Below are 27,798 nucleotides of genomic sequence, written 5' to 3' on the forward strand. Positions count from 1 at the left end.
ATCCATGTATTTAAATGCAATTCTGAAGTTAGAAAGCATAGCATAGGCTCCTTGCACAATATTCTTTATGTGGTCCTCAGGTGATAGTTTTCTATCTAGAAACACTCCTAGATCTCTTTCTTTATCAGAATTCTTTAAAGATTTCTCACATAATATATAGGTTGTGTGGGGTCTATGTTCTCCTATTCCACATTCCATAACATGACATTTATTAACATTAAATTCCATTTGCCAAGTGGTGCTCCATATACTTATTTTGTCCAGGTCTTCTTGAAGGGCATGACAGTCATCTAAATTTCTTATCCTTCCTATTATCTTAGCATCATCAGCAAACATGTTCATATAATTCTGTATACCAACTGGTAGATCATTTATGTACACAATAAACATCACTGGTGCAAGAACTGAACCCTGTGGTACTCCACTTGTGACATTTCTCCATTCCGATACATTGCCTCTGATTACTGCCCTCATTTTTCTATCAGTCAGAAAATTTTTCATCCATGATAGAAGCTTACCTGTCACCCCTCCAATATTTTCCAGTTTCCAGAACAACCTCTTATGTGGAACTCTGTCGAAAGCCTTTTTTAGGTCCAGATAGATGCAGTCAACCCAACCATCTCTTTCCTGTAATATCTCTGTGGCTCGATCATAGAAACTGAGTAAATTCGATACACAGGATCTTCCAGATCGAAAACCATACTGTCTGTCTGATATTATATCATTTCTCTCTAGGTGTTCTACCCATTTAGTTTTGATTAGTTTTTCCAATACTTTCACTATTACACTTGTCAATGATACAGGTCTATAATTGAGGGGGTCTTCCCTGCTGCCACTTTTGTAGATTGGAACTATGTTAGCCTGTTTCCACCCGTCTGCTACGATTCCTGTACACAGGGATGCCTGAAAGATCAGGTGAAGTGGAATGCTGAGCTCAGATGCACATTCTCTCAGAACCCATGGTGAAACGCTATCTGGGCCAGCTGCTTTGTTCTTACCGAGCTCCTTGAGCATTTTTTCCACTTCGTCTCTAGACACCTCTATGTGTTCTATGTTGTTCTCTGGAATTCTTATTGTATCTGGTTCCCTAAAGATTTCATTTTGTACAAACACACTTTGGAACTTTTCGTTTAGTGTTTCACACATTTCCTTTTCATTTTCCGTGAATCTGTTTCCCATTTTCAACCTCTGGATATTATCCTTTACCTGCAATTTGTTGTTTATGAATTTGTAGAATAGGCCCGGTTCTGTTTTACATTTATCTGCTATCCCTTTTTCAAAATTTCTTTCTGCCTCTCTCCTTACTGCTGTATAGTTGTTTCTCGCATCTTTGTATTGCTGGTATGTTTGGGGGTTTGGCCTCTTCCTATACTGATTCCATTTTTGTGTCTTTTGGTCTCTTGCCCTCTCACAATTTCTGTTGAACCAATCCTGTTTTCTGGCCCTGCATCTCTGTTTTGGTATGAATGTTTGTGTGCCTTCCTCGTATAGTTTTAAAAATTTGGCATACATTTCATTTACTTCCCTGACTAGCAACAATTCTGTCCAATTACACTCATTAAAAAAATTTCGAAGTTCCCCATAGTTGCCTCTCCTTAAATCGAGTTTATCAACTGTTTCAATGTCCCCATTTTCTTCTAGATGATATCTTAAAGCATATTTAATGTCTAACAGGACGTGATCACTCTTTCCCAAGGGAGGAAGGTACTGGATGTCAAAAATCTCTTCTTCTTTCCTGGTGAATACTAGATCCAGTACTGACGGTATATCTCCTTCCCTCATTCTTGTGGCTTGCTTTATGTGTTGATACAAGAATGTCTCCAGAATGAGGTTCACAAATCTGCATGTCCAAAAGTCCTCCGTTCTTGCTTCATAGGTCTCCCAGTCTATTGCTCTAAAGTTGAAGTCCCCCAGTATCAACAGTCGTGATTTATCTTTATCTGCTTGTACAATAATATCTCTCATGACCATTATGAGGCCCTCTCGTTTGTCATCCAGTTCTTCCTTTGTCCACGTGTTGCTTGCTGGTGGGCTGTAGGCATTTACAATTATCAGGTTATCATCCTGATTCCAGACCTGCAATGCCATTATGTCAATATCTCGAGGGTTTTCAAATATTAACTCTTTTACCTTCAGGTGTTTTTTCACCAGTACAGCCACTCCTCCTCCCTTCCTAGTTTTCCTGTCACGTCTCCAAACTGAGTAGCCTCTTGGGAATATGACTTCATTTATTATATTTCCTTCAAGTTTCGTTTCTGATAATGCAACAATATCTGGGACCCTAAGCTGGATTATATCTTGCAACTCCAAAGTTTTTGACCTCACTCCATCTATGTTGGTATATACAATTTTCAGGAACATGTTCCCTTTTCCTTTGCTCTTTACTCCCCCTTCCACTACTGATCTTGTTGCTTTGTTTTTATGTACCATTTCACAAGCTTTCCAGTCCCTGTCACTTTGTAAAAAAAAGAATTTCTGTCTTCTTCATTTCTATCCCCATTTAGCCGTTTTGCCTCAATTAAGTTCATTTTCAGCTTTTCTCTGTCTTCCTTGGAGAGGTCTTGTCTTATTGACCAAGATTTGCCAACCTCATCACTCTGCAGTTTCCTGGCATTTCTTAGCACTTCCATCATGTTTTTCACTCCATTAAAGGTCACCCTTAAGGGGCGGTTCTTTTCTTTCTCATATTTTCCTATTCTTCTAAAATCACTGACATTTTCCTTTGAGCCTTCTCCTAAACCTACTATTTTCTCTATGATTTTCATCTCTTCTGCCGCTCGGTCCACCCTAGATGAAATTTCCTTCTCTAAACATCCAAAAATGATTATGGACTTAGTTCTATCTGCAGTGTTTTGTACCAGTTTACTGTTGGTAACCAGTTCTTTCCTAATTGCTTGCCTAATTTCTGCTTCTTGTTGGTCATTTCTGGTTTTGACTTCCGAACACACTTCTTTGATAGTCTCTTTCTCTTTTACAACTTCAGCATATGTCGCTTTTATTTCTTCTTTATACTTTTCTAGTTCTTTATTCACCTCCTCTATGTGAGTTGTCAGTGAAGTTTCCAGTTGGAGATCCTTACCTAACTCTATGTTAGCCCTTAGGCTTGCTTGGAGTTGTTCACCATATGAGTCTATCTTCTTGTTTATTTCTTCAAAGTCACCACACTTCACTTTCCATGCCTCATTTTCTTTCACTAGTTCCTTGATTTGCTCCTCCTGATTTGTTACCTTGTCTGTTAATGCAGTAATAATCTTACCTTGTTGAAGCATACTCCCTTTTAGAGTGCAAAGCTCACTCAAAGCTGTGTGTGTGTGTGTGTGTGTGTGTGTGTGTGTGTGTGTGTGTGTGTGTGTGTGTGTGTGTGTGTGTGTATGTATTATATATATATATAATATATATATATATATATATAATATATATATATATATATATATAATATATATATATATATATATATATATATATATATATATATATATATATATTATTAAATATTACCGAAAAAGTAAGATTAATAATTCTAACATGAATTTTCTCAATCTTTCGTACATTTCTTTTCACTGTTGGAGGTAAATCAAAAATCAATTCTCCAAAATTCATTTTTATTTCTAGTCTGACGCGACACGAGCGCGTTTCGTAAAACTTATTACATTTTCAAAGACTTTAGTTCACAAATACACAACTGAATAGAACTTACGCATCTCCGATTTTATATCTACATTTGAGTGAGGTGGAAGGGGTGATGTGGCATTAACACAAGACAGAACAAGATGTGGCATTAATAGGGTATTAATTTCATCAACACTAGACAGAACAAGAAGTGGTATTAATAGGGTATTAATTTCATCAACACAAGACAGAACACGAAACAATGGATATTGAATAGAAGTGTTTGTAGAAAGCCTATTGGTCCATATTTCTTGATGCTTCTATATTGGAGCGGAGTCTTGAGGTGGGTAGAACTCCTCTCTACATCCATCCCTCCTTCCATCACTCCCTCTCTCTTTCCATTCCTCCCTCCCTCCTTCCATTCCTCCCTCCCTCCTTCCATCCCTCCCTCCCTCCTTCCCTTCCTCTCTCCATCCATCCATCCCACCCTCCCTCCCTCCATCCTTCCCTCCCTCCCTCCCTCCCTCCCTCCTTCCCTCTCTCCATCCATCCATCCATCCATCCCTCCCTCCCTCCATCCTTCCTGCTTGTTACCTGGTTGATGGGGTTCTGGGAGTTCTTCTACTCCCCAAGCCCGGCCCGAGGCCAGGCTCGACTTGTGACAGTTTGGTCCACCAGGCTGTTGCTTGGAGTGGACCGCAGGCACACATACCCACCACAGCCCGGCCGATCTGGAACTTCTCTTAGAAAACAGTCCAGTTTTCTCTTGAAGATGTCCACGGTTATTCTGGCAATATTTCTTATAGTCGCTGGGAGGACGTTGAACAACTGCGGACCTCTGATGTTTATACAGTGTTCTCTGATTGTGCCTATGGCACCTCTGCTCTTCACTGGTTCAATCTTGCATTTTCTTCCATATCGTTCAATCCAGTACGTTGTTATTTTACTGTGTAGATTTGGGACTTGTCCTTCCAGTATTTTCCATGTGTTTATTATTTGGTATCTCTCTCGTCTCCTTTCTAGAGAGTACATTTGGAGAGCTTTGAGACGATCCCAATAATTTAGGTGTTTTATCTCGTCTATGCGTGCCGTATATGTTCTCTGTATTCCCTCTATTTCAGCAATCTCTCCTGCTCTGAAGGAGGAAGTGAGTACTGAGCAGTACTGTACTTGAGACGGGACAACACAAGTGACTTGAAGAGTACAACCATTGTGGTGGGATCCCTGGATTTGAAAGTTCTCGTAATCCATCTGATCATTTTTCTGGCTGACGCAATATTTGCTTGGTTATGCTCCCTAAACATTAGATCGTCGGACATCATTATTCCCAAATCGTTGACATGCTGTTTTTCTACTATGGGAAGATTCGATTGTGTTTTTTACCTTGTATTATGTTTCAGATCCTCATTTTTGCTGTACCTGAGTACCTGAAATTTATCACTGTTAAACATCATGTTATTTTCTGCTGCCCAATTGAAAACTTGAAAATTGCCTAGGATGACACGAAGCTGTGACGTGTATTTTTGTCTATATCTGATATGAGAATAAGGAACATCAGTGGTGCAAGGACTGTACCTTGAGGTACAGAGCTTTCAACATCGCTTGCACTCGATTTTATTTGATTGACTGTTACTCTTTGTGTTCTGTTCGACAGGAAATTGAGTATCCAGCTTCCTACTTTTCTAGTTATTCCCACTGACCTCATTTTGTGTGCTATCACCCCATGGTCACATTTGTCGAACGCCTTTGCAAAGTCTGTGTATACAACATATGCATTTTGCTTATCTTCTAGAGCTTCTGTGATTTTGTCATAGTGGTTGAGTAACTGTGACAGACAGGATCTTCCTGCTGTAAATTCATGTTGTCCTGGGTTGTGCAACTCATTGTTTTCCATAAAACTAGAAATTTGGTTCCTAATCACTCTCTCAAACACTTTTATTATGTGTGATGTTAGTGCAACTGGCCTATAATTTTTTGCCAAGGCTTTACTGCCCCCCTTGTACAACGGAGCTATATCTGCAGATTTAAGTGCTGCTGGTATCTCCCCTGTATCTAGGCTCTTGCTCCATATTCCGCCAAGTGCTCTCACTACGGGTACTTTACATTTCTTTATGAATATTGAATTCCATGAGTCAGGCCCAGGAGCTGAGTGCATAGACCTACTGTCAATTTCTCTTTCAAAGTCTTCCGAGTTTGTGGTAATATCTGTTATATTATCTGCAGCTTGAATGTCATTCATAAAGAAGCTGTCTGGGTAATCAACTTTCATGTTGTTTATTGGTGTGCTAAACATAGCCTCATACTGGCGTCTTAGAATTTCACTAATCTCTTTGTTGTCCTCTGTGTACATACCTTCATTTGTAATTAACGGTCCAATACTGGTCGAGGTTTTTGATTTTGATTTTGCGTATGTGAAAAAGTATTTCGGATTTTTCTTTATCTCTTGTATAACTTTCTGTTCCAATTCCATTTCCTCAGACTCATATGATCGCTTCAACGTTTGTTCTATTTCTTCAATCTCCCTGCTTAGGCTTATTTTCCTTGCTTGTGATAGTTGTGTCTGCCGAAGCATTTCCGTTATTTTTTTCCTTCTCCTGTACAGTCGTCTGCGTTCTCTTTCTAAAGTGGTCCTCTTTCTGCCCCTCCTCACAGGCTCGTGCTTCAAGCAGACCTTGTAAGCTTCAGCTGTCAGTTGAGCTATTCCCTTTGTGGGAGTTTTGTCGCTTAAGACCGTCTCCCATTGAATAGTTGCAAGGTCTACATTTATTTTTTCCCAGTCAATCCTCTTATTGTTGAAATTGAATTGATTGAATATTCCTTCTCGCTTGTTGGGTCTCTTAGACCTACTACCGTTATTTATGCTAGTTCGCACTTCAATGAGTTTATGGTCTGAGTATGAAGTATCTGAGATTGTAATGTCTCTGATTAGTTCATCAATGTTTGTGAATAACAAGTCTAGTGTGTTTTTGTTCCTAGTTGGTTCTGTAATCTGTTGATTGAGTGAGAATTTGTCACAGAATCTCAAAAGTTCTCTGACCTGTGGTTGGTTATTTCCTGGGTCATTCCCTGCTATGATATTTGTCTTTGCCATTCTCCATCTTAGACTCGGTAAATTGAAATCTCCAAGGAAGATAATATCTGGAGCTGGGTATTCTAGGTTATCAAGTATGTTTTCAATTTTGTGCATCTGCTCTGTGAATTCCTCAACCGTTGTATCTGGCAGTTTATATATTAGAATAATAATTGGGTTTAGTTTCTCTACCTTAACCCTCAAATTGCGCATCGCATCATATGATGCTTTGACCGACTTGCAGTAAATTGTGCATCGCATCATATGATGCTTTGGAGTACTACGCAAGATTTCAACGGCCCGCGGATACACGGGGTTCACCACACCTTCATCAGGGCTCTTGTAAACAGACGCCATTTAAAAAAAAAAAATCGTGGGCCAAATTCCCGGGTGTTAGGGGCCTCAGTATTGAGTGAGCTACCAAGCATGACATATCCAGCATGAGCTCACAGCACTGCTGTTTAGCTTGTGACCACAGCATCGCCTAAAAATGCCATAATATACTTGTTCATGCTATTATGTAGCGATGATATTATTACAGAAGACCCCTGACTGTGATACAACTGACCAGGGTTCTGATAATTGCAGGATTGTGGTGATATTTAGCGCTGTGCTCCATGGAGAGAGGAGTAATGCTGTGGGAGGGATGGCAGTGGCGTTGTCTCCTGACTGTGTGTGGCCACCTTTTATTGACTGCACTCACGATACCAGCTTAGTGGTTATATATAGCGTCTGTATATAGTGAATAAAAGCAAAAACAGTATTGTGGGAGGAGAATAGACCTGTAGGAGAAAATTCTGTTAAAGTGCCAGATTTTCGAAAAGCTGATTTTAATAGCCTAAGAATTTTTTGGGTCAAATAGATTGGAAAGTCTTGGGTATGGGGTGTGGGCCGGTCTTGGAGCGAGACATGAACCCAGCGACAGGTGACGTAAAAGGGGATTTCGATGTGGATTTAATATATAACTTATTTAAGAATATTCTAAACAAAGCACAGGAACGTAGTATACCATACAAATTGAATAGATCGAATACTAATGACCCAAAGTGGATAACAAATAATTTAAAGAACCTTATAGGTAAAAAGAGAGCTTGGTACAAAAGGATTAAGAATGGGGAAGTCAGTTTACAACAGGAATTCATACAACTGGTTAGAAATGTTAAAAAAGAGATTAGGAAAGCAAAAAGAAACTATGAAGTTCGCATAGCAGAGCAAGCAAAGTCAAATCCTAAAGGGATTTTTCAGTTATATCAAACTAAGACTAGGGAAAGGATAGGTCCATTAAAATCTGAGACAGGTCAAATAACGGATAATGACAAGGAGATGAGTAGTATTTTTAACAAATATTTTATATCTGTATTTACTAAAGAAGAACTTAACAATATGCCTTCAGCCGAACAAGTCTATGTAGGTGGGGATGAGGACAGGTTGACTAGTTTAGCAGTTACCAGGGAGGATGTAATTAAACAATTAGAAAAACTAAAACCAAACAAATCCCCAGGGCCGGATGAAGTGTTTGCCAGGGTGCTTAAAGAATGCAAAGAGGAGCTTTCCGAGCCACTGTCTACCATATTTAATAAATCAATAGAGTCAGGCAGAGTGCCAGAGTCATGGAAAGTAGCTAATGTGGTACCAATTTTTAAGAAAGGAGATAGATCACTTGCGTCAAACTATCGGCCAATTAGCCTAACGTCTATTGTGGGAAAGTTACTTGAATTAATAATTGCAAATACAATTCGTCTCCATCTTGAAAAACATAAATTAATAAATGAGTCGCAACATGGTTTTACAAATGGCTGTTCATGTTTAACAAATTTGCTAACTTTTTATTCCAGCATAGTTGAGGCAGTTGATAGTGGTAAGGATTGTAATGTTGTGTACCTTGACTTTAGCAAAGCTTTTGATACAGAGCCACATGAAAGACTAATTAAAAAAATAGAAGCTCATGGTATTGGGGGTGCTATATTAACTTGGATTAGGGCATGGCTATTCCAAAGGAAACAGAGAGTTAGTATAAATGGGGTTAAGTCAGAGTGGGATAATGTTGTTAGTGGAGTACCTCAGGGCTCTGTCCTGGGACCTCTGTTGTTTATAATATATATAAATGATTTAGATTCAGGTTTGAGTAGCAACATTTGCAAATTTGCCGATGATACGAAAATCGGTAGGGAAATTAATTCGGAGGAGGACTCACTATCACTTCAAGTTGATCTAGATAGGGTTTTGAAATGGTCAAAGGATTGGCAAATGCAGTTTAATGCTGATAAATGTAAAGTTCTGAGGCTAGGTAATGATGATAGAGTTACAAGATACGAGCTAGATGGTGTTGAGATTGCGAAGTCGGATTGCTAAAGGGATCTGGGAGTTATGATTAGTAAGAATTTAAAACAAAAGGATCAATGCATGAATGTTCGTAATAAGGCGAATAGGACACTGGGATTTATTAATCGAAGCGTTAGTAACAAGACACCTGGTGTGGTTCTCAAGCTATATATTGCTCTGGTTAGGCCCCATTTAGATTATGCAGTTCAGTTTTGGTCACCGTATTATAGAATGGATATAAATTCACTTGAACGTGTCCAACGTAGGATGACTAAGTTAATTCCCCAAATTAGAAATCTTTCATATGAAGAAAGATTAACAAAGCTTAAGTTGCATTCACTGGAAAGCCGAAGAGTTAGGGGTGACATGATAGAGGTTTACAAGTGGATGAATGGACATAACAGGGGGGGATATTAATAGGGTATCAAAAATATCAACACAAGACAGAACACGAAACAATGGGTATAAATTGGATAAGTTTAGATTTAGGAAAGACTTGGGTAAATACTGGTTCAGTAACAGGGTTGTTGATTTGTGGAACCAATTGCCGCGTAACGTGGTGGAGGTGGGGTCCCTCGATTGTTTCAAGTGCGGGTTGGACAAGTATATGAGTGGGATTGGGTGGTTATAGATAGGAGCTGCCTCGTATGGGCCAATAGGCCTTCTGCAGTTACCTTTGTTCTTATGTTCTTATGTTCTTAATTTATTCCTTGACTTTGGCTTTAACCCTTTAACTGCGCAACGTGCCTGCAGGCCCAGGCTTCGGGTGAGCAACGTGCCTCCAGGTGTTTTTATTTTTCACATTCCATTCAAAACTCCCGCGGATACATGGGGTTCACATCAGCTTCCTCAGGGCTCTTGTAAACAGACGCCATCTTTAAAAAAAATCATGGTCCACATTGCCGGGTGTCAGAGCCTCAGTAGTGAGTGAGCAACCAAGACTGGCGCTCGCAGCATGAGCGCACAGCTCTGCTGTTCAGCGTGTGACCACAGCATCGCCTAATAATGTCAAAATATATATATAACCTGTATTATTTAGCCGTGATAGTATTATAGAAGAGCCTGAGTGGGATAATGACTGGGTACAATGTTCAAATATCAGTGATTCAATGCTGTTCACGATGTTCACAGTGCTAGCCACAGCACCGCAGCATTATTTCGCCCATCTAGGAATATTCAAACAACTTCTTAGGTTCCTTTTCAAAATAAACTTATGGTCAATTATTCATTTACAGTAATTAGTGACCAGGATTGGCCCATACGAGGCAGCTGCTATTGGCCCATACGAGGCAGCTGCTAGTGGCCCATACGAGGCAGCTGCTAGTGGCCCATACGAGGCAACTGCTAGTGGCCCATACGAGGCAGCTGCTAGTGGCCCATACGAGGCAGCTGCTAGTGGCCCATACGAGGCAGCTGCTAGTGGCCCATACGAGGCAGCTGCTAGTGGCCCATACGAGGCAGCTGCTAGTGGCCCATACGAGGCAGCTGCTAGTGGTCCATACGAGGCAGCTGCTAGTGGCCCATAAGAGGCAGCTGCTAGTGACCCATAAGAGGCAGCTGCTATTGGCCCATACGAGGCAGCTGCTATTGGCTCATACGAGGCAGCTGCTATTGGCCCATACGAGGCAGCTGCTATTGGCCCATACGAGGCAGCTGCTAGTGGCCCATACGAGGCAGCTGCTAGTGGCCCATACGAGGCAGCTGCTAGTGGCCCATACGAGGCAGCTGCTAGTGGCCCATACGAGGCAGCTGCTAGTGGCCCATACGAGGCAGCTGCTAGTGGCCCATACGAGGCAGCTGCTAGTGGCCCATACGAGGCAGTTGCTAGTGGCCCATACGAGGCAGCTGCTATTGGCCCATACGAGGCAGCTGCTATTGGCCCATACGAGCTATTTTGGTGAGGGATGTGACGTCGTAATTGTAGCGTCATCTGCTGTCTGCTGTGTGATTTCTCATGCAGTGTATGATGGCCACTGTACTGTTTGGACACAATACCGGTTTACTTGCATAGTTCTAGTAAATAAAACATGTAGATAAGTATATATAACATGTGTAAGTAGTGTAATAAAAACAATGACATTATGGTGGGAGTAGCAATGTTGGCGAGTAAGTTGTTGGAGTGAGGGAGGGCTGTCTGGGTGTGGCTGCTCACACTCACGATGTTCTGAATGTGTTGATGGTAAATGTATATAGTGTGTGACAGTGTATAGTGTGTACATATGTTGTAAATATGCATAAATGAACATGAAACTTTGGTGTGAATAACTGAATGATGGGAGGGGCAATGTTGGCGAAGTGAGGGAGGGCTGGCTGGGTGTGGCTGCTCACACTCGAGGTGTTCTGAATGTGTTGATGGTGAATGTATATAGTGTGTGACAGTGTATAGTCTGTAAATAGATTGTATATATACATAAATTAGCATGATACATGGTAAATATGTGCACGATATGTGTACACAAGTGTCATGCACGTAACAGTGTCCTTGGACAGTACGAATGTTTTACTACCATAATGTAGTGTACGTGTTCATTATACATAGGATTAGCACGTAAAAACAAATAAAATGTATTTGGAACTGTGCGTAAAAAACCAGCGTTGAATGTAATGAAACGCCATTTTCTGGGGGAGCCCCGTCGGCTCCCCGGAGCTTTACCGGCTGATATGCTAATGTCAGACTTTGGCATCAGTCATGTGTATGGAGTTCTAGGGCCTACCAGGGACCACGAGCCAGAACCTGGCCCCCTCAGAGAGGCAAGGGGAGCAATGGCCTATAGAAACCCCCGTGTGGTTGGAAGCATTCTATGTCTGCCATCGTCCGGGTCAAGCATCCAGAAAGGTAAGCATTTCAAAACAAACCCCTATTCTTGTGAAAATTGCTTCCTAAGCCGAACTAGTGGATAGAACTCTTCAACAGAAAACAAGGAAACTAGTATGACGTCATACGTCACCGCGCCGCTGTCTGCGCAGCTCCCCCCTCCCCGGGAGGGGGAAGGGGGAGCCCCAGACCTCCCACGCCGGCTATCCACCCATCAGTTCTGAGGCTGGATGTCAAAACACGCGAAAAACGCCGACCGGAGGGAGGGAGGGTTGCCGGGGAGCCTCCGGGTCTCACCCAGAAAATGGCGTTTCATTACATTCAACGCTGGTTTTCTGGGGGGAGCCCCGTCGGCTCCCCGGAGCTAACTACCCACAGAGGAAGGTCTAAAGGGACAAAACCGGGAGGCGGACACCACGCACCCCCCAAGGAGGCGAGACAACCGGCAGCAAACGCCAACCCAAGGCACCACAGCCCCGAAAATCCCGGGAACAACACTAGAACCACGAGCAGCAAGGCCCCTGCACGAACACCAAAAATCCATGCCCGAAAGACTGCAAGGCCACGTTGCCCAGACTGCAGCGAGAGCAGCGAAGCCACGAACGCCACAGGCATGAGGGAAGAACACAGGCAGCTGAGCCGCAAGAACACGGCTGACCACCCGGGACACTATCACCCGCGAACCGGGAAGAACAGAACCGGATCAACGCAAAACGCGCTCCGGACCCAAACGCCGTGGCAAGCAAACAACAGCGGAGGGCCGCCACTGAACACAAAAACGACACACCCCCGGCCCGACCAACGAAGCACCAACAAACCCTGGATCCCTCCAGAATGCAGCAGCCCCACTCCGCGCCAGAAAAGATGGAGACTGCTGCCATCAAACAACCAAAACGATAAAACCGAAGGAGCAAGAAAACTCAGCGACCCGACCCCCAGAGGCAAAGGCCCAAAGGAAAGAGCCGACGAAAAAACACACCGGAACCGAAGGGGCACTACCAACCGAGGAGAAGACAGAGCACGCTGACCAGAGACCAGGATGGTGCAAGCGGCGCACGAACAGGCCGGAGGTGAAACGACGCACAAGACAGCTGACTAACGGTGCAGAAGCAACACCAAGACCGAAAGCAAGCTGAAGCGGCTCCGCCTGCGCCGCACGAAAAGAGGCGACAGTATGTGGCAAGACGACGGCCCCCAACCCCCACTAGAAAACCAAGCCGAGAGTAAACCAAGCGAACAAGAGTAACCACCTAAGAAGGGACAGGAAAAGGAAGGACCGCCAAAATACCCCATACTGCCGCCAAGAGAAGCACGCAGGTGGGACACCTACCACGAAGCCACCCGACCACCAACCGGAAGCGAGACCACGAGGCAGAACATAAGCAGCCCCGACAAGGCGCCCCCCCCGAGCCCAGGAAAAGGCGGAGCCGCGAGAAGATCTCGGACGCGACCACCGAAACCCAGGCGGCACAAGGAGATGGAACGTCTGCCGAACAGAAAAACTCCCCAAAGCATGCAAGCCCGCCAGGAGTTCAGAATCGACGGGTCCGACGCGAGACATCGCAAGACCCCCCCCCCCCCCAAAAAAAAAAAAAACGGCAGGGCAAGCTAGAAAAACCAAAGAAGGCGGAAGGGTCGCCGCCAGAACAGGACTCGGGCTGACCAACGCCTAAGAACACACGCAGAACATCCCTGCTGCAGAGGAGGCAGGAAGAAAGAGCAGAAGCACAAAAAACCCCAGGAGAACAACCAGGGGTGGACAATCAGGCAAGGACAAAAACCCCACGCAATCCCCAGGCACAAAACGGCAGCAAAATGCCACTCCACAACCGGACACAGGAACAAGGACACGCCACCGTGAAACACGGTACCAATGCACACGTGCAGCAGCCGCAACAGGCACCACTGCAACACGCAACATGTAAATAGCAACTCCCCTCTGCAAAGGCAGAGAACGGAGCAGGCCGACCCCAGACAGGGCCAACGGAGACACGACAAAACCCTGCAGGCCCAGAAACCTGCACCAGGCGACCGACGGCGGAGAAACCCCGCTCGATACCTGCTGGATGAGGTACTGGGAGCTCTTTTACACCTGAAGCCCGGCCCAAGGTCAGGCCAGACCGGCCAGAGGATGGCCCACCAGGCAGCTGCGAGGAGCAGTCCACCGGCCCACATACCCCCACAACCAGGACGGGCCGGAACTGCCATACGAAAACAGGCCAGTGCGCCCTGGAAGTCCACGGACGAACCAGCAAGAAGGCTTATGCTCGCAAGTAGGTCGTGTAACAAGCACAGACCACTGATGGTAATACAGTGTTCCCCAAAAGTGCCAACAGCACCACTGCACTCCACTGGTACTATCCCCCAAGTTCTACCAGATAGGCGGGACCCAAGAGCCAGAGCTCAAATCCTGCAAGCACAGCCAGGAGCCTTACCAGGTGAGTACAGAACCAACCCTACAACCCCCACACCTCACAACATGAAAAAGGGAGGGTCCCCTGAATGACTCCAGCATGGGTTGGACATGCACATGAGGGGGACAGGAAGGGGTGTGCGAACGGTCTCAGTCGTACAAAATATACCTAAATAAAGACAGGTATATAAACACCGCCGTATCCAGCGCCTGGCCAAAAGACGCCAGACCGCAGAAACTCACCTGGCGAATGGTGGCACGAACTTGACACGACTCAACCGTGCCCAGAAGAACCTGGGAGCACCGCCAGGTGAAGACACCAGAGCCGGACCCGCAGGAGAACGGAGAGGCGGAGGCGGTCCACACCCATGACACAGGGAAAACCGCGGTGTCCTCCCCACAACTGGGAACCAGGACACCCCCGGCGCGAAGGGGCACATACCGCAGCCAGGGAGAAGAACGAGAGGCGAAGCACTGTAGCAAAAAAGGGCGCAAAACCCCAGCACTGAAACACCGCCCAGACCAAAACAAACTCCACGGCGCATGCGCATAACATGCTGGCCGAACCGCACACCCTCCCTGCGGGAAGGCGCCAGCCAGGACTACTGCACGAGAAAAGGAGCCAAAAGAGGAAGCAGGAACAAGAAAACCGGCCAAAGAAGCAAAGAGCCCAAAAAGGAACCCAACCGGGCGACAAGGAGCCCAACCGGGCGACAAGGAGCCCAACCGGGCAACAAGGAGCCCAACCGGGCAACAAGTAGCCCACCCGGGCGACAAGTAGCCCAACCGGGCGACAAGTAGCCCAACCGGGCGACAAGTAGCCCAACAGGGCGACAAGTAGCCCAACAGGGCGACAAGTAGCCCAACAGGGCGACAAGTAGCCCAACAGGGCGACAAGTAGCCCAACAGGGCGACAAGTAGCCCAACAGGGCGACAAGTAACCCAACAGGGCGACAAGTACGAGGAGCCGACAGACGTTCCAATAATGCGGGAAGTAGCGAAAAACCTTCCCGTACCCTCGAGAACACAGAAGCCAACACTAGTCCCGAAGGCACACGAAGGCGCAGGCGCACCCGAGATCAGAAGTCACGCAGAACCCCATCGAACGGGGAAACATGACAAAAACACCGTCCCAAAAAGGGGGGGGGGGAGGAAACATCCACCCACAGGACGGAACCAACCGACTCAAAGGCCAAAGGAACCGAGCCCGGGGAGGGGCCGACGTCCAACAGCACGTACGGCGAGTGCGGAGGAAAGACCCCACTCCGCGTAACCACAAGCCCCGCCTAGAGGGGGATAAAAACCCCCACGGGGTCTAACGGGGCCAAGGCCCCCCCAAGTCAGCCCCTCCCCAGCCCCGGGAACCTACACGACAGGCCCCGGGGCCGAGCCGTTCCCCCAAAGCCCCGGCCGTACCAGAAAACCGGGGCAGCCGTGAAAACACTAAGGAAGGGAGCCCACTGGCAGACTCATACAACACGGCTGGAGGAACAGGCCCAAATGCCCCCGTCACTACCCCGGAAGGGGAATTCCCCGAGACTGCCCGAGTCTCAACACCATCAAAAACCCCGCCCCGAACCTACAGACGGTAAGGAACCGGATGCAGGCAGGAAGGGTGAACCAGGGGAAAGACAAGGGGGCGTGGATGGAACCGAAGCAACCAACACCCCCAAGTCCCAAAACGAACTACAACGGGGCAGCCCCGGTGCTCCCGGGGAGGAAACCACGAAAACGTTGCCACCACTAAGGCTCAAGTGCAACGCCCCTGCTGCCCGCACCCGCTTTGTTAGCACAACTGGGTAACCGAGCCACAACGAGCAACCAAACTCGCAGGACTCCGGGTCGAAGGTGTCACCGACCCCACAGGCAGCAGACGGAGGCAAAACAGAGAGTCACCCAGAGACAAAAGGTGAGAGCAACCCTCAAACTCGCTGGAAGCGAGGGGGGGGCTCTGGGGTCACATCCATCGGACCCGCGCGCCCCCAGGGGTTTCCCAGGGTCCCGAGCGTTTACTTTAAGAGGACTCGCGCTCAGGTAATCCCAGGCAGGGTACTGCTAACCGGCACCCAAAGCTACCAAACAACTTTCTAAGAGCTGAACCCCCGGGACGTGTACACTCACGGGGACCTAGCAGGGGTACCACCAGAAAATACTCAGAACACAAGGGACACAAGGGGCAAGAACGAAGGCAGACCCCCCACCAGGTAGATAAACAAAAAGAAAAAGAAAACCCCGCAAGAGGACAGCGTACCCAAGCGGAACAGAGCCGGCCGCTGTGATTGGTAAAGACAAGCTGCACAGTACCCTGCGCCCCACCAGTGCAAACACTGCCCCTGACTCTTAAGGCGAACAAGGGAGACTTCTGTCTCCCTTGTTCGCCTTAGAGTACACAAGTAGAGCTCGCACCCGAGCACACAAAGAGCGGCCGAAAACCAAGCAGTAAACGGCCAAGCAGGGGCAGGACCCAAGGAACTTGTGGAAGGTGGCCCCAAGCCACAAGGGCAGTACTTACAGGGCACCTAGGGAAGGGATCCTTAGGCGCATGCAGCCCGAGTACTGAAGAATCACTCCCGGCTCACGCACCACCTAGAAAACAGACACCACACTCTAGGTACAGTGCTGAAACAACCACTGGAGCCGGAGCACATAACCATTGCCTATAGCATCAGCCGAAGAACTGATGGGTGGAGGTGGGAGGGAGGGGAGGTCGTGGGAGTGGGAGGTCTGGGGCTCCCCCTTCCCCCTCCCGGGGAGGGGGGAGCTGCGCAGACAGCGGCGCGGTGACGTATGACGTCATACTAGTTTCCTTGTTTTCTGTTGAAGAGTTCTATCCACTAGTTCGGCTTAGGTAGCAATTTTCACCAGAATAGGGGTTTGTTTTGAAATGCTTACCTTTCTGGATGCTTGACCCGGTCGATGGCAGACATAGAATGCTTCCAACCACACGGGGGTTTCTATAGGCCATTGCTCCCCTTGCCTCTCTGAGGGGGCCAGGTTCTGGCTCGTGGTCCCCGGTAGGCCCTAGAACTCCATACACATGACTGATGCCAAAGTCTGACATTAGCATATCAGCCGGTAAAGCTCCGGGGAGCTGACGGGGCTCCCCCCAGAAAATGAACAAAAATATATTCGCGGCAACTCGCGCGCCCCACCAGCCCCGAGAGCATACTGCTCTGGCGCACGGGGAATGATGACGTCATGCCCCACCTTTCGGACCCCATAGCAGCCAAAGTAAGTACAATTTCGAACTTCCGTTGCTATACCCATATACAGAGAGGGATTTTTGTCACTTTCAGAAGAAAAAAAGAATTTTTTCCCGAGGTTTCATTTCCTGCGCACTGGGGGGATGTCATATTTATAGGCCGCGCAGTTAAAGGGTTAAACCCTGAATGTTTGCAAATATGAATGATTGTCCATATTGTGTGTCACTTCTGGAAGGTTTTTGTAGTTCTCCCTCCTCTCTACCCTGACCCAGGGTGTGTTGTTGTGGCAATGGTTTGTCCAGTTTTGGAAGTGACACTGGGGAGTGTGGTAGTCTCCGTGTAGTTGCGGGGTGTAGTATGTGTGGGCTTGATGACGAACCGCAGTCCAGTCTTGGGCATTTTCCCCTCTCCATCCGTACTCCTGCCACGTTTCTGCCTGTCTGTTTCTCCCTCTGTTTCTGCCTGCCTCTAAAAAATTTTCAGGGCTATTATATTGGACTTCCTCTCTTATATAGCGCTGTGTACCTCTGACGTGGAAATCAGGGCAATGAAGATCGTAGCATTTCCTCTCATTAACTGAGTTTGCATAGCTTAGGGTGAAAATATCTACACTCTGTATCAAAACAACATTTGCCTTTCCCTAACTAGTTTCGACATTTCCGTACGTGCATGAATGTGCATTCTGTGCCTTTGGGCCCATATCTGCACTGTCCTTAATACCTATAGTCCTTAAAAATATAAATAATTATTTGCATATTACCTGCAAATATTTTCATCTGTGATGGTATTCTTCTTGTTTGTACCTGTGCATGACTTGGCTACCTCTGTGTTTTTTGTTCCAACTTTCTCGTTTCTGCATTCATTCCATCCTTGCATCAATCCATCCTTCTATCAATCCATCCCTCCATCAATCCATCCCTTCATCTATCTCCATTCTCTCCCTCCCTGCCTCTGCCTGCCTGCCTCCCTCCCAAGCTCTGCCTGTCTGCCTCTCCCTCCCTGCCTCCCAGCCTCTTCCTGCCTGCCCATCCACCCACCACTCAGCCATCACTGACACAATGAGTGCATTTGGAGCCAACATGGTGCACGGATGTTTCTTGATTGTGCAGATATGTACAACAAAGTCACGGAATGAACACTCCAGCTTCTTGACAGATCAAAACAATGTGCCGTGAATCTGTGACATCACAAGGTAGAAGACACTAGAGTGGTGGACCAAGTGGCAATCTGCACAAAATATATCTTACCTGAATGTTACTTGAAAAAAAACAAGACACTTAACTTTGGAAATACCGGAGCTCCGGAAATAACGACCCGGATACAGCCCCATATAGGCCGTTAAATCGAGTGGATAATGCTATTTCAAAAGTATCTACAAGTTTTATTTACCATAACTATACAACTAAGCTGGTATGGTGTCCAAACAGCATAGTGGCCACCATACACTGCATGACATGTTACACAGCAGCCAGCAGACGACAACCTCCCTCCCTCACTCCCTCACGAAAACGGCTCCTTGCCAACATACTCCTTTTGCCGTTATTACACTATATACACACATTATATATAGGTATCTACATTTGTGCTTACCATAGTCAACTACTAAGCTGGTATGGTAAGTCAAAACAACAAGAGTGGTTGCCACACACCAGCCACCTAACGCTACTTCTCTCCCTCCTCACCATGATTCTTCCTCACACTATACTACGCACATCGCTAATTATCACCACAATCCAGCTATTATCAGAATCCTGGTCACTAAATCCTGTAAATAAATAATTTTCCACAAGTTTATTTTGTAAAGCAACATGAGAAGTCATTTCAAGATTCTTAGATGGTCCAAACAATATCTGTGTGCTGTGGCTAACACTGTGAACATCTTGAACAGCAATGTGTTTACTGACATCTGAACATTGTACACAGTCTTTATCACAGTCAAGCTCTTCTGTAATACTATCAAGGCTAAATAATACCAGTTACATATATATTTTGACATTTTTAGACGATGCTGTGATCACAAGCTGAACAGAAGTGCTGTTAGTGCATGCTGTGTGTGCCAGTCTTGGCTGCTCACTAAGTACTGAGGCATTCACACCCGAGAATGTTACACATTATTTTTTGTATAAATGGCGTCCGTTTAGTAGAATCCTGAGGAAGCTGATGTGAACCCTGTGTAGCCGCAAGAGTTTTGAATGCTATGCTATACATACGAGTGCACTGAGGCGCTCTGCGCACACCTGATCTAGCGCCTGAAAGCACTCTGCGCAACCCCCGATCTAGCGCCTCAAGGCGCTCTGTGCAATGCTGTGGTTAAGAAGTGCCGGACCAACTGGGCTGTGGTGAATATATGGGCCTGCGGGCCACTCCAAGCAACAGCCTGTTGAACCAAGCTCTCAGAAGTCAAACCTGGCTGGCGAGAAACAATGGGCAGAGATTCTTTCACCTTGATGCCCCTGTTACCTAGCAGTAAATAGGTATCTGGGAGTTAGTCAGCTGTCACGGGCTGCTTCCTGGGATGGAGGCCTGGTCGAGGACCGGGCCGCGGGGACACTAAGCCCCAAAATCATCTCAAGATAACCTCAAGATGGCCCTGGGCTGAGCTTGGGGAGAACAACAACTCCCAGAACCTCATCCAGGTAAACTTTGGTAGTTACTTCTTATCTCTAACAAAATGAATGGAAAATTTGAATTAATTTGTTGATGTGCTTATTTCCCACCACACTGTGAGAGCAAATGTAATTACTGAAGCAACAAGTCATTATCTTGTGACTGTCAAAATAGTTACAAGCAGTAAAAAGGTCAAAACAAGACAATTACACAGTTATTCTTAGGATTGGTATTTTATACTTTGTGTGTCATCACAAAAATTAAAACCACCAAAAACTTACAGTTAATTGATTCAGAGGGTTTCTTCCGGTCATTCTCTGAACTTTCTCCATGACAGTGGAGGCCGTCTCTTCCAGCTGGACAGGGACAGGTGTGACACCTGCTTCCGCAGTGATCGTCTCCAGAACATCTCTGACACTCTCTTGCACCTGTCATTACAAATACATACATTAATGGAGGCAAAGTCTCCCAGGTGGACTGTAGACATAGATTCACATTTGATGAATTTTATGGAAATCTAAATAAAGTAATGTACAGTATTATTATACTTTAAATGCAAATACTGTATATAATACTAGTATACAATTTTAAATTTATTTTAGGACCTCCGATTTACCATTTCGCCAGTTTAACGACTTTATTTTAGATTGGTACCTGGTGCCGTATTTTCAGTCATTGACACTAAAATCCAGAATACAGTATTGAGTTCAGAGTCTAGTGTATGTTAAATTGGAGGTCACTATTGGGTTTCTTTTGACAACCTTGGCCTCGCTAGGTCAGTAGTTACGTTTTACCCTTCACAGATTTCACTGCCTATGTTATGTAACATCCAGTCAGAGCCGGTTACAGTTAGTTGCAACCAGTCAGAGGCAGCCACAGTCAAGTCACAGTCAGTCAGTCAGTCAGGCAATCACAGTCACAAGTCAGTCATAACCAGCCCTAGGTAGTCAGGCATTCACGGTTGTGATAGCAACCTACCTTGCGGTTACCTTGTGTTGATTTCAGGGATCAACATCCCTATGGCCCGGTCTCTGACAGACTCCTGGTTGATCAGGTATCCTTTGGAGGTGTCCATCGAGTTTTCTCTTGAACACGGGGGGGAAAACATGTTGAACAGTCTCGGGCCTCTAGTGTTGACAGAGTTCTCTCTCAGAGTACCTATTGCATATTTCCTTTTCAACAGGTGTATTCTGCATATCCTGCCATGCCTTCTGGTCTCATATGATGTTATTTCTGTCTGTAGATTAGGGACCAGCCCCTCTAATATTTTCCATGTGTAAATTCTTATGCATTTCTCCCGCCTGCACTCTAGAAAATACATATTTAAGCATTTTAATTAGTCCCAATAATTTAGATGTTTTATTGAGTGGATTCTACCATTAAAGAATCTCTGCATGGTCTCCAGGTCAGCAACTTCTCCAGCTTTGAAAGGGCCCATTTTTGTGCAACAGTATTCCACACTAGTCACAGTTTGTAGACAATATGAGTGTGATGCAAGTCACTGAAAGAAAATTGACTACACACAACTTACAAATTATGTAATTGCCTAAGTGTAGTTACAGGATGAGAGTGTTCTGATACACTCGTGGTATCATCCCAGTACTCTTTGTCATATAACACTTTGAAACTACTGATGGTTTTGGCCTCCACCACCTTCTCACTCAGTTTGTTCCAATTGTCTATCACTTTGTTAGCAAAAGAAAATTTCCTAATATTTTTTCCGCACCTCTGTTTTCTTAGCTTGAATCTGGGTCCTCTTGTTCGTGAAGTTGCTGGTTTCAAGAATACCTCTAGGCAATTTGGTCAATTCCTGTTAGTATTTTGCAGTCCCCGTGGCAAAATGGTAGCATACTCCCCTGGCGTTTCGTGAGCTCTTTGGCCTGGCTTGGTGTCCTGGCCGAGGAGGATTTACTGGGCGCCAATCCTGTAGCCTCTGTTCACCCCGCAGTGAATGGATACCTGGTTGTTAAACGACTTGATGGGGTCGTATTCCGGGGAAAATTAGGATTAAGGACTTGCCCAAAATGCTATGCGTGCTAGTGGCTGTACAAGAATGTGAGAACTCTTGTATATATAAATAATTACAATAATTTTGTATTTTTTTTTTGTAAGTGGTGATCTTATCACATCTCTTTCTTCTATCTCCTAGTTTTGGCATGTTTAACGTCTCCAGTCTCTCCTCATAACATTTGTTTTTCTGATTCGGAAGCCATTATGCATGTTTTGCCAGGAACCCGAATCCAGCAAGCTAGGAAAAAACCAGAACCCCAACAAGCAGTAAGGCAGGGAGCCCACACCAACCAGTCATTGAAGCACGCTGCCAGCCAGGAAGAAACCAGAACTTCGAAACACATCTGACCAGTGTAAGGAGAACCAAACTCAAACAAAAGCCTGATCAAACACAGAGGCGTAAACCGGGTCTCACAGATATAGATAGAAGATAGAGAGAAGCTGAAACTGAACCTCGCCGAGGCAAAACATTTAAATGAGAGCAGGAATGAAGAAGAAATAAATTCTTTTTTCTACAAAGTGATAGGGGTAGGCAAACCAGTAAAGTGGTACATAAAGGCAAACCAACAAAATCAATAGAGAGAGGGGGAGTGAAGAATAAGGAGAGGGGGAACAAGTTCCTGAAGATTGCATACACCAACATAGATGGAGTGAGATCGAAGATACTGGAGTTAAGTGATGTAATACAGCTGCAGACACCAGACATTGTTGCACTCACGGAGACAAAACTTGAAGATGTAATTTTAAATGAGGTCATATTCCCAAGGGGCTACTCAATTTGGAGACGGGACAGAAAAATTAGGAAAGGCGGTGGCGTTGCTGTGCTGGTAAAAGAACACCTAAAGGTGAAGGAAATAATGACTGCCAATCCACAAGAAGTTGACATAATAGCACTAGAGATCTGCTATGAGGATGATAAACTAATGATGATAAATGCATATAGTCCACCGCCAAGCAGCACATGGTCAAAGGAGGAGCTAGATAGTAAACGTGAAGGTCTTATAACAATAATGAGAGAGATTATAGCTAGAGCGGATAACGATAGATCACGACTGTTGATAGTCGGTGACTTCAACTTGAAATCCATAGACTGGGAAGCATATGAAGCTAAAACAGAAGATTTTTGGACCTGTAAATTTGTAGACCTCATCCTGGAAACATTCTTGTATCAACATGTTAAACAAGCTACGAGGATGAGGGAAGGGGACGTTCCCTCCATGCTAGATTTGATATTTACCAGGAAGGAGGAAGAGATATTTGACATTCAGTACCTTCCTCCCTTGGGTAAAAGTGACCATGTCTTTTTGGGAATAAAGTATGCAATGCGTTATAAGCTGGAAGAAAATAAGGAGGTTGAAGCAGTTGAAAAACCAGACTTCAGGAGAGGACATTATGGTGACCTTAGAAATTTTTTTAGTGAGTATAATTGGACAGACTTGATGCTAGGCAAGGAAGTGAATGAGATGTATGGCAAGTTTTGTGAAATATATGATAAAGGCACAAAAAAATTTATACCAAAACAGAGATGCAGGACCAGAAAACAGGATTGGTTCGACAGAAATTGTGAGAGGGCAAGAGACCAAAAGACACAAAAATGGAATCAGTATAGGAAGAGGCCAAACCCCCAAACATACCAGCGATACAAAGATGCGAGAAACAATTATACAGCAGTAAGGAGAGAGGCAGAAAGAAATTTTGAAAAAGGGATAGCAGATAAATGTAAAACAGAACCGGGCCTATTCTACAAATTCATAAACAACAAATTGCAGGTAAAGGATAATATCCAGAGGTTGGAAATGGGAAACAGATTCACGGGAAATGAAAAGGAAATGTGTGAAACATTAAATGAAAAGTTCCAAAGTGTGTTTGTACAAAATGAAATCTTCAGAGAACCAGACACAATAAGAATTCCAGAGAACAACATAGAGCGGATAGAGGTGTCTAGAGATGAAGTGGAAAATATGCTAAAGGAGCTCGGGAGGAACAAAGCAGCTGGCCCAGATGGCGTTTCACCATGGGTTCTGAGAGAATGTGCATCTGAGCTCAGCATTCCACTTCACCTGATCTTTCAGGCATCCCTGTGTACAGGAATCGTAGCAGACGTGTGGAAACAGGCTAACATAGTTCCAATCTACAAAAGTGGCAGCAGGGAAGACCCCCTCAATTATAGACCTGTATCATTGACAAGTGTAATAGTGAAAGTATTGGAAAAGCTAATCAAAACTAAATGGGTAGAACACCTGGAGAGAAATGATATAATATCAGACAGACAGTATGGTTTTCGATCAGGAAGATCCTGTGTATCGAATTTACTCAGTTTCTATGATCGGGCCACAGAGATATTACAGGAAAGAGATGGCTGGGTTGACTGCATCTATCTGGACCTAAAAAAGGCTTTCGACAGAGTTCCACATAAGAGGTTGTTCTGGAAACTGGAAAATATTGGAGGGGTGACAGGTAAGCTTCTATCATGGATGAAAAATTTTCTGACTGATAGAAAAATGAGGGCAGTAATCAGAGGCAATGTATCGGAATGGAGAAATGTCACAAGTGGAGTACCACAGGGTTCAGTTCTTGCACCAGTGATGTTTATTGTGTACATAAATGATCTACCAGTTGGTATACAGAATTATATGAACATGTTTGCTGATGATGCTAAGATAATAGGAAGGATAAGAAATTTAGATGATTGTCATGCCCTTCAAGAAGACCTGGACAAAATAAGTATATGGAGCACCACTTGGCAAATGGAATTTAATGTTAATAAATGTCATGTTATGGAATGTGGAATAGGAGAACATAGACCCCACACAACCTATATATTATGTGAGAAATCTTTAAAGAATTCTGATAAAGAAAGAGATCTAGGAGTGGTTCTAGATAGAAAACTATCACCTGAGGACCACATTAAGAATATTGTGCAAGGAGCCTATGCAATGCTTTCTAACTTCAGAATTGCATTTAAATACATGGATGGCGATATACTAAAGAAGTTGTTCATGACTTTTGTTAGGCCAAAGCTAGAATATGCAGCTGTTGTGTGGTGCCCATATCTTAAGAAGCACATCAACAAACTGGAAAAGGTGCAAAGACATGCTACTAAGTGGCTCCCAGAACTGAAGGGCAAGAGCTACGAGGAGAGGTTAGAAGCATTAAATATGCCAAAACTAGAAGACAGAAGAAAAAGAGGTGATATGATCACTACGTACAAAATAGTAACAGGAATTGATAAAATCGACAGGGAAGACTTCCTGAGACCTGGAACTTCAAGAACAAGAGGCCATAGATTTAAACTAGCTAAACACAGATGCCGAAGAAATATAAGAAAATTCACCTTCGCAAATAGAGTGGTAGACGGTTGGAACAAGTTAAGTGAGAAGGTGGTGGAGGCCAAGACCGTCAGTAGTTTCAAAGCGTTATATGACAAAGAGTGCTGGGAAGACGGGACACCACGAGCGTAGCTCTCATCCTGTAACTACACTTAGGTAATTACACTTAGGTAATTACAGGAAGTACGTGCCAAAAGGCCTCCTGAACCACCGCATGGGAAAGCCGAGAGGAAGAAAACCTCTGAAAAGACAAATCTAAGGAACCCTAACACACGAGATTGTGTTCACCATAGTGAACCACACACACGAGCCTGTCATCAGCTGAGTGGACAGAGCTCGGGATTCGTAGTCCTGAGGTTCCGGGTTCGATCCCCGGTGGAGGCGGAAACAAATTGGGCAGAGTTTCTTCTTTCTTCTTCACAATATGTGCAGTTTGCAAGAAGGTGTATCCTCCTGATGATGGCACGAGCGGTAATGTAGAAAGATGCTGAAGCTACAATGTGCAGTGGCACATCAAGGGCCACGATGTGACAGAGGTTGGAAGATAACGATGTCATCTGTGTGGGTGAGGATAAAGGCAAAAGAAACAGACAAGAGGAAAAGGGACGCAGGATGTGAATAATGAGTAGAACAGAAGGCGAACGCAAAGCATCGCAGCATTAACCATTGAATTGCGCAACGCACCTGCAGGCACTCGACGGGTGAGTGCGCAACGCGCCTCCGGGATCTTATATTTTTAGTGTTTCTTTCAAAACTGGCGCACGGTGACGCGGGTACAAAACGGATGCCTGGGGGCCCCAGAGATCGTCCGCCATCTTGAAAAAATCCCAGCATGCCCCACGGCCATGGGGAGCTTCAGTTTCAAAGAAGCAACCATGTCCAACTCATCGTCTACGAGCTCCCACTCCACGGTCACCCGCGGTCATGGAAAATGACTCTGAGGAGGAGATACGCAACATTTTGTATGATGACGGTGCTATGGATGATGACTTAGACTATAATCCAGAGAAAGATCTTACACAGCGGTCTGATACATGCGGTCTCCCTCGAGTGAGGGAGAGATCGAGGTGGATGATGTCTCGAGTGTATACAGTACACACGCCTCGCCCAGCCTGCCTCGCCGTCCTGGGTCAACACTGTCAGTCACCACCACTGTTTGTGTCCCCTGATGCAAGTTTATTCAGTAATAGTACTTGCGATGAATCTTTCTCGGGTTTTAATGACATAGGCTCAGATACAAGTAGTGTTGACAACCCGAGTACGAGCAGCGAGGGTGTTACAAGACGGGGTTTTGCTGCCCCAGCAACACGTCGCGGCAAGCAGCAGCGTGTCACGCAGCTAGAGGTTCATGACGACAGTGGCCCCTCTATATTCATGGTAGGCCTACGATATGCAAATCAGTCTCATCTCCCATCATACCCACATGCAGCTCCCGCACCAGACAACGAAGCCGTGTTTTTCGTACTCGTGGTGGTGTTGGCCGTGGTGTTGGCACCAAAACCAAAAACCGGGCGTGCTTGAGCGGGAGGATTGTGCCACATTTGTTACACAAATACCAAAGTTTGATGGTACCAATGTTGGTCTGACACCATTATTCCCATATACAGGTGAGGATAAGGCAGAAATAGACTATTTGCTGGCGTATTTTGATGACGAATTCATGACCCATCCTGTAACCGAGATGAACAGCTATGCTCACAGCCTCATAGACGCTGGCATTTTACCTGCCTCTCGCCTGACACAATGGAAGGACACCACAATTGACGAAATATACGTGTTTCTCACATTGAGCATGATGATGAAACACTCCGAGAAACACGTCATCCAGGATTATTGGAGCAAAGACAGCCTTGTTCGATCCCCGTGTTCATCAGGTACATGTCACATGATAGGTTCCTGTTGCTTCTCAGGTGCTTGCATTTCGAAAATAATGCAAATAAGGACAGACACAACAAACTTTGGAAAGTACGGAAGGTTTTCAGTGACAAGAGAGGCAAGTTCCATGACTATTTTGTACCTGGAAAGAATGTGGTGATCGACAAATCGCTAGTACTGTTCAAGTTGTGACTGGCGTTTAACCCTTTAACTGCACAACGCGCCTGCAGGCCCACGTCTGGGGTGCGCTACGTGCCTCTAGGTATTTGTATTTTTCACGTTCCATTCAAAACTCCCGCGGCTACACGGGGTTCACATCAGCTTCCTCAGGGCTCTTGTAAACAGACGCCATCTTTGAAAAAAAATCATGGTGCACATTCCTGGGTGTGAGAGCTAAGTAGTGAATGAGCAATCAAGGCTGGCGCTCGCAGCATGAGCGCACAGCACTGCTGTTCAGCATGTGACCACAGCATCGCCTAATAATGTCAAAATATATATATAACCTGTATTATTTAGCCATGATAGTATTATAGAAGAGCCTGAGT

At 45.3% G+C, this 27,798-nt stretch overlaps 2 protein-coding genes across 3 annotated transcripts in view; one reads left to right on the forward strand and one right to left on the reverse strand.

Annotated features, from left to right (window-relative positions):
• LOC123763843 (zinc finger protein 271) overlaps positions 1-27,798 on the reverse strand; it is a 463,457-nt gene that overhangs the window by 321,523 nt on the left and 114,136 nt on the right. Inside the window, exon 4 of one of the 2 annotated variants that reach the window (XM_045751159.2) lies at positions 20,321-20,467. The exons of the other annotated variant lie outside the window; for it this stretch is intronic. Within the exon in view, the coding sequence (XP_045607115.1) occupies positions 20,321-20,467 (147 nt within the window). The remainder of the gene's footprint in view (positions 1-20,320; positions 20,468-27,798) is intronic. 2 annotated transcript variants of the gene reach the window in all.
• LOC123766522 (uncharacterized) overlaps positions 1-27,798 on the forward strand; it is a 409,922-nt gene that overhangs the window by 185,946 nt on the left and 196,178 nt on the right. The gene's annotated exons all lie outside the window — the stretch shown is intronic.

This window comes from Procambarus clarkii, chromosome 5 (assembly GCF_040958095.1).
Source record: "Procambarus clarkii isolate CNS0578487 chromosome 5, FALCON_Pclarkii_2.0, whole genome shotgun sequence".
Classification (NCBI taxonomy): domain Eukaryota; kingdom Metazoa; phylum Arthropoda; class Malacostraca; order Decapoda; family Cambaridae; genus Procambarus; species Procambarus clarkii.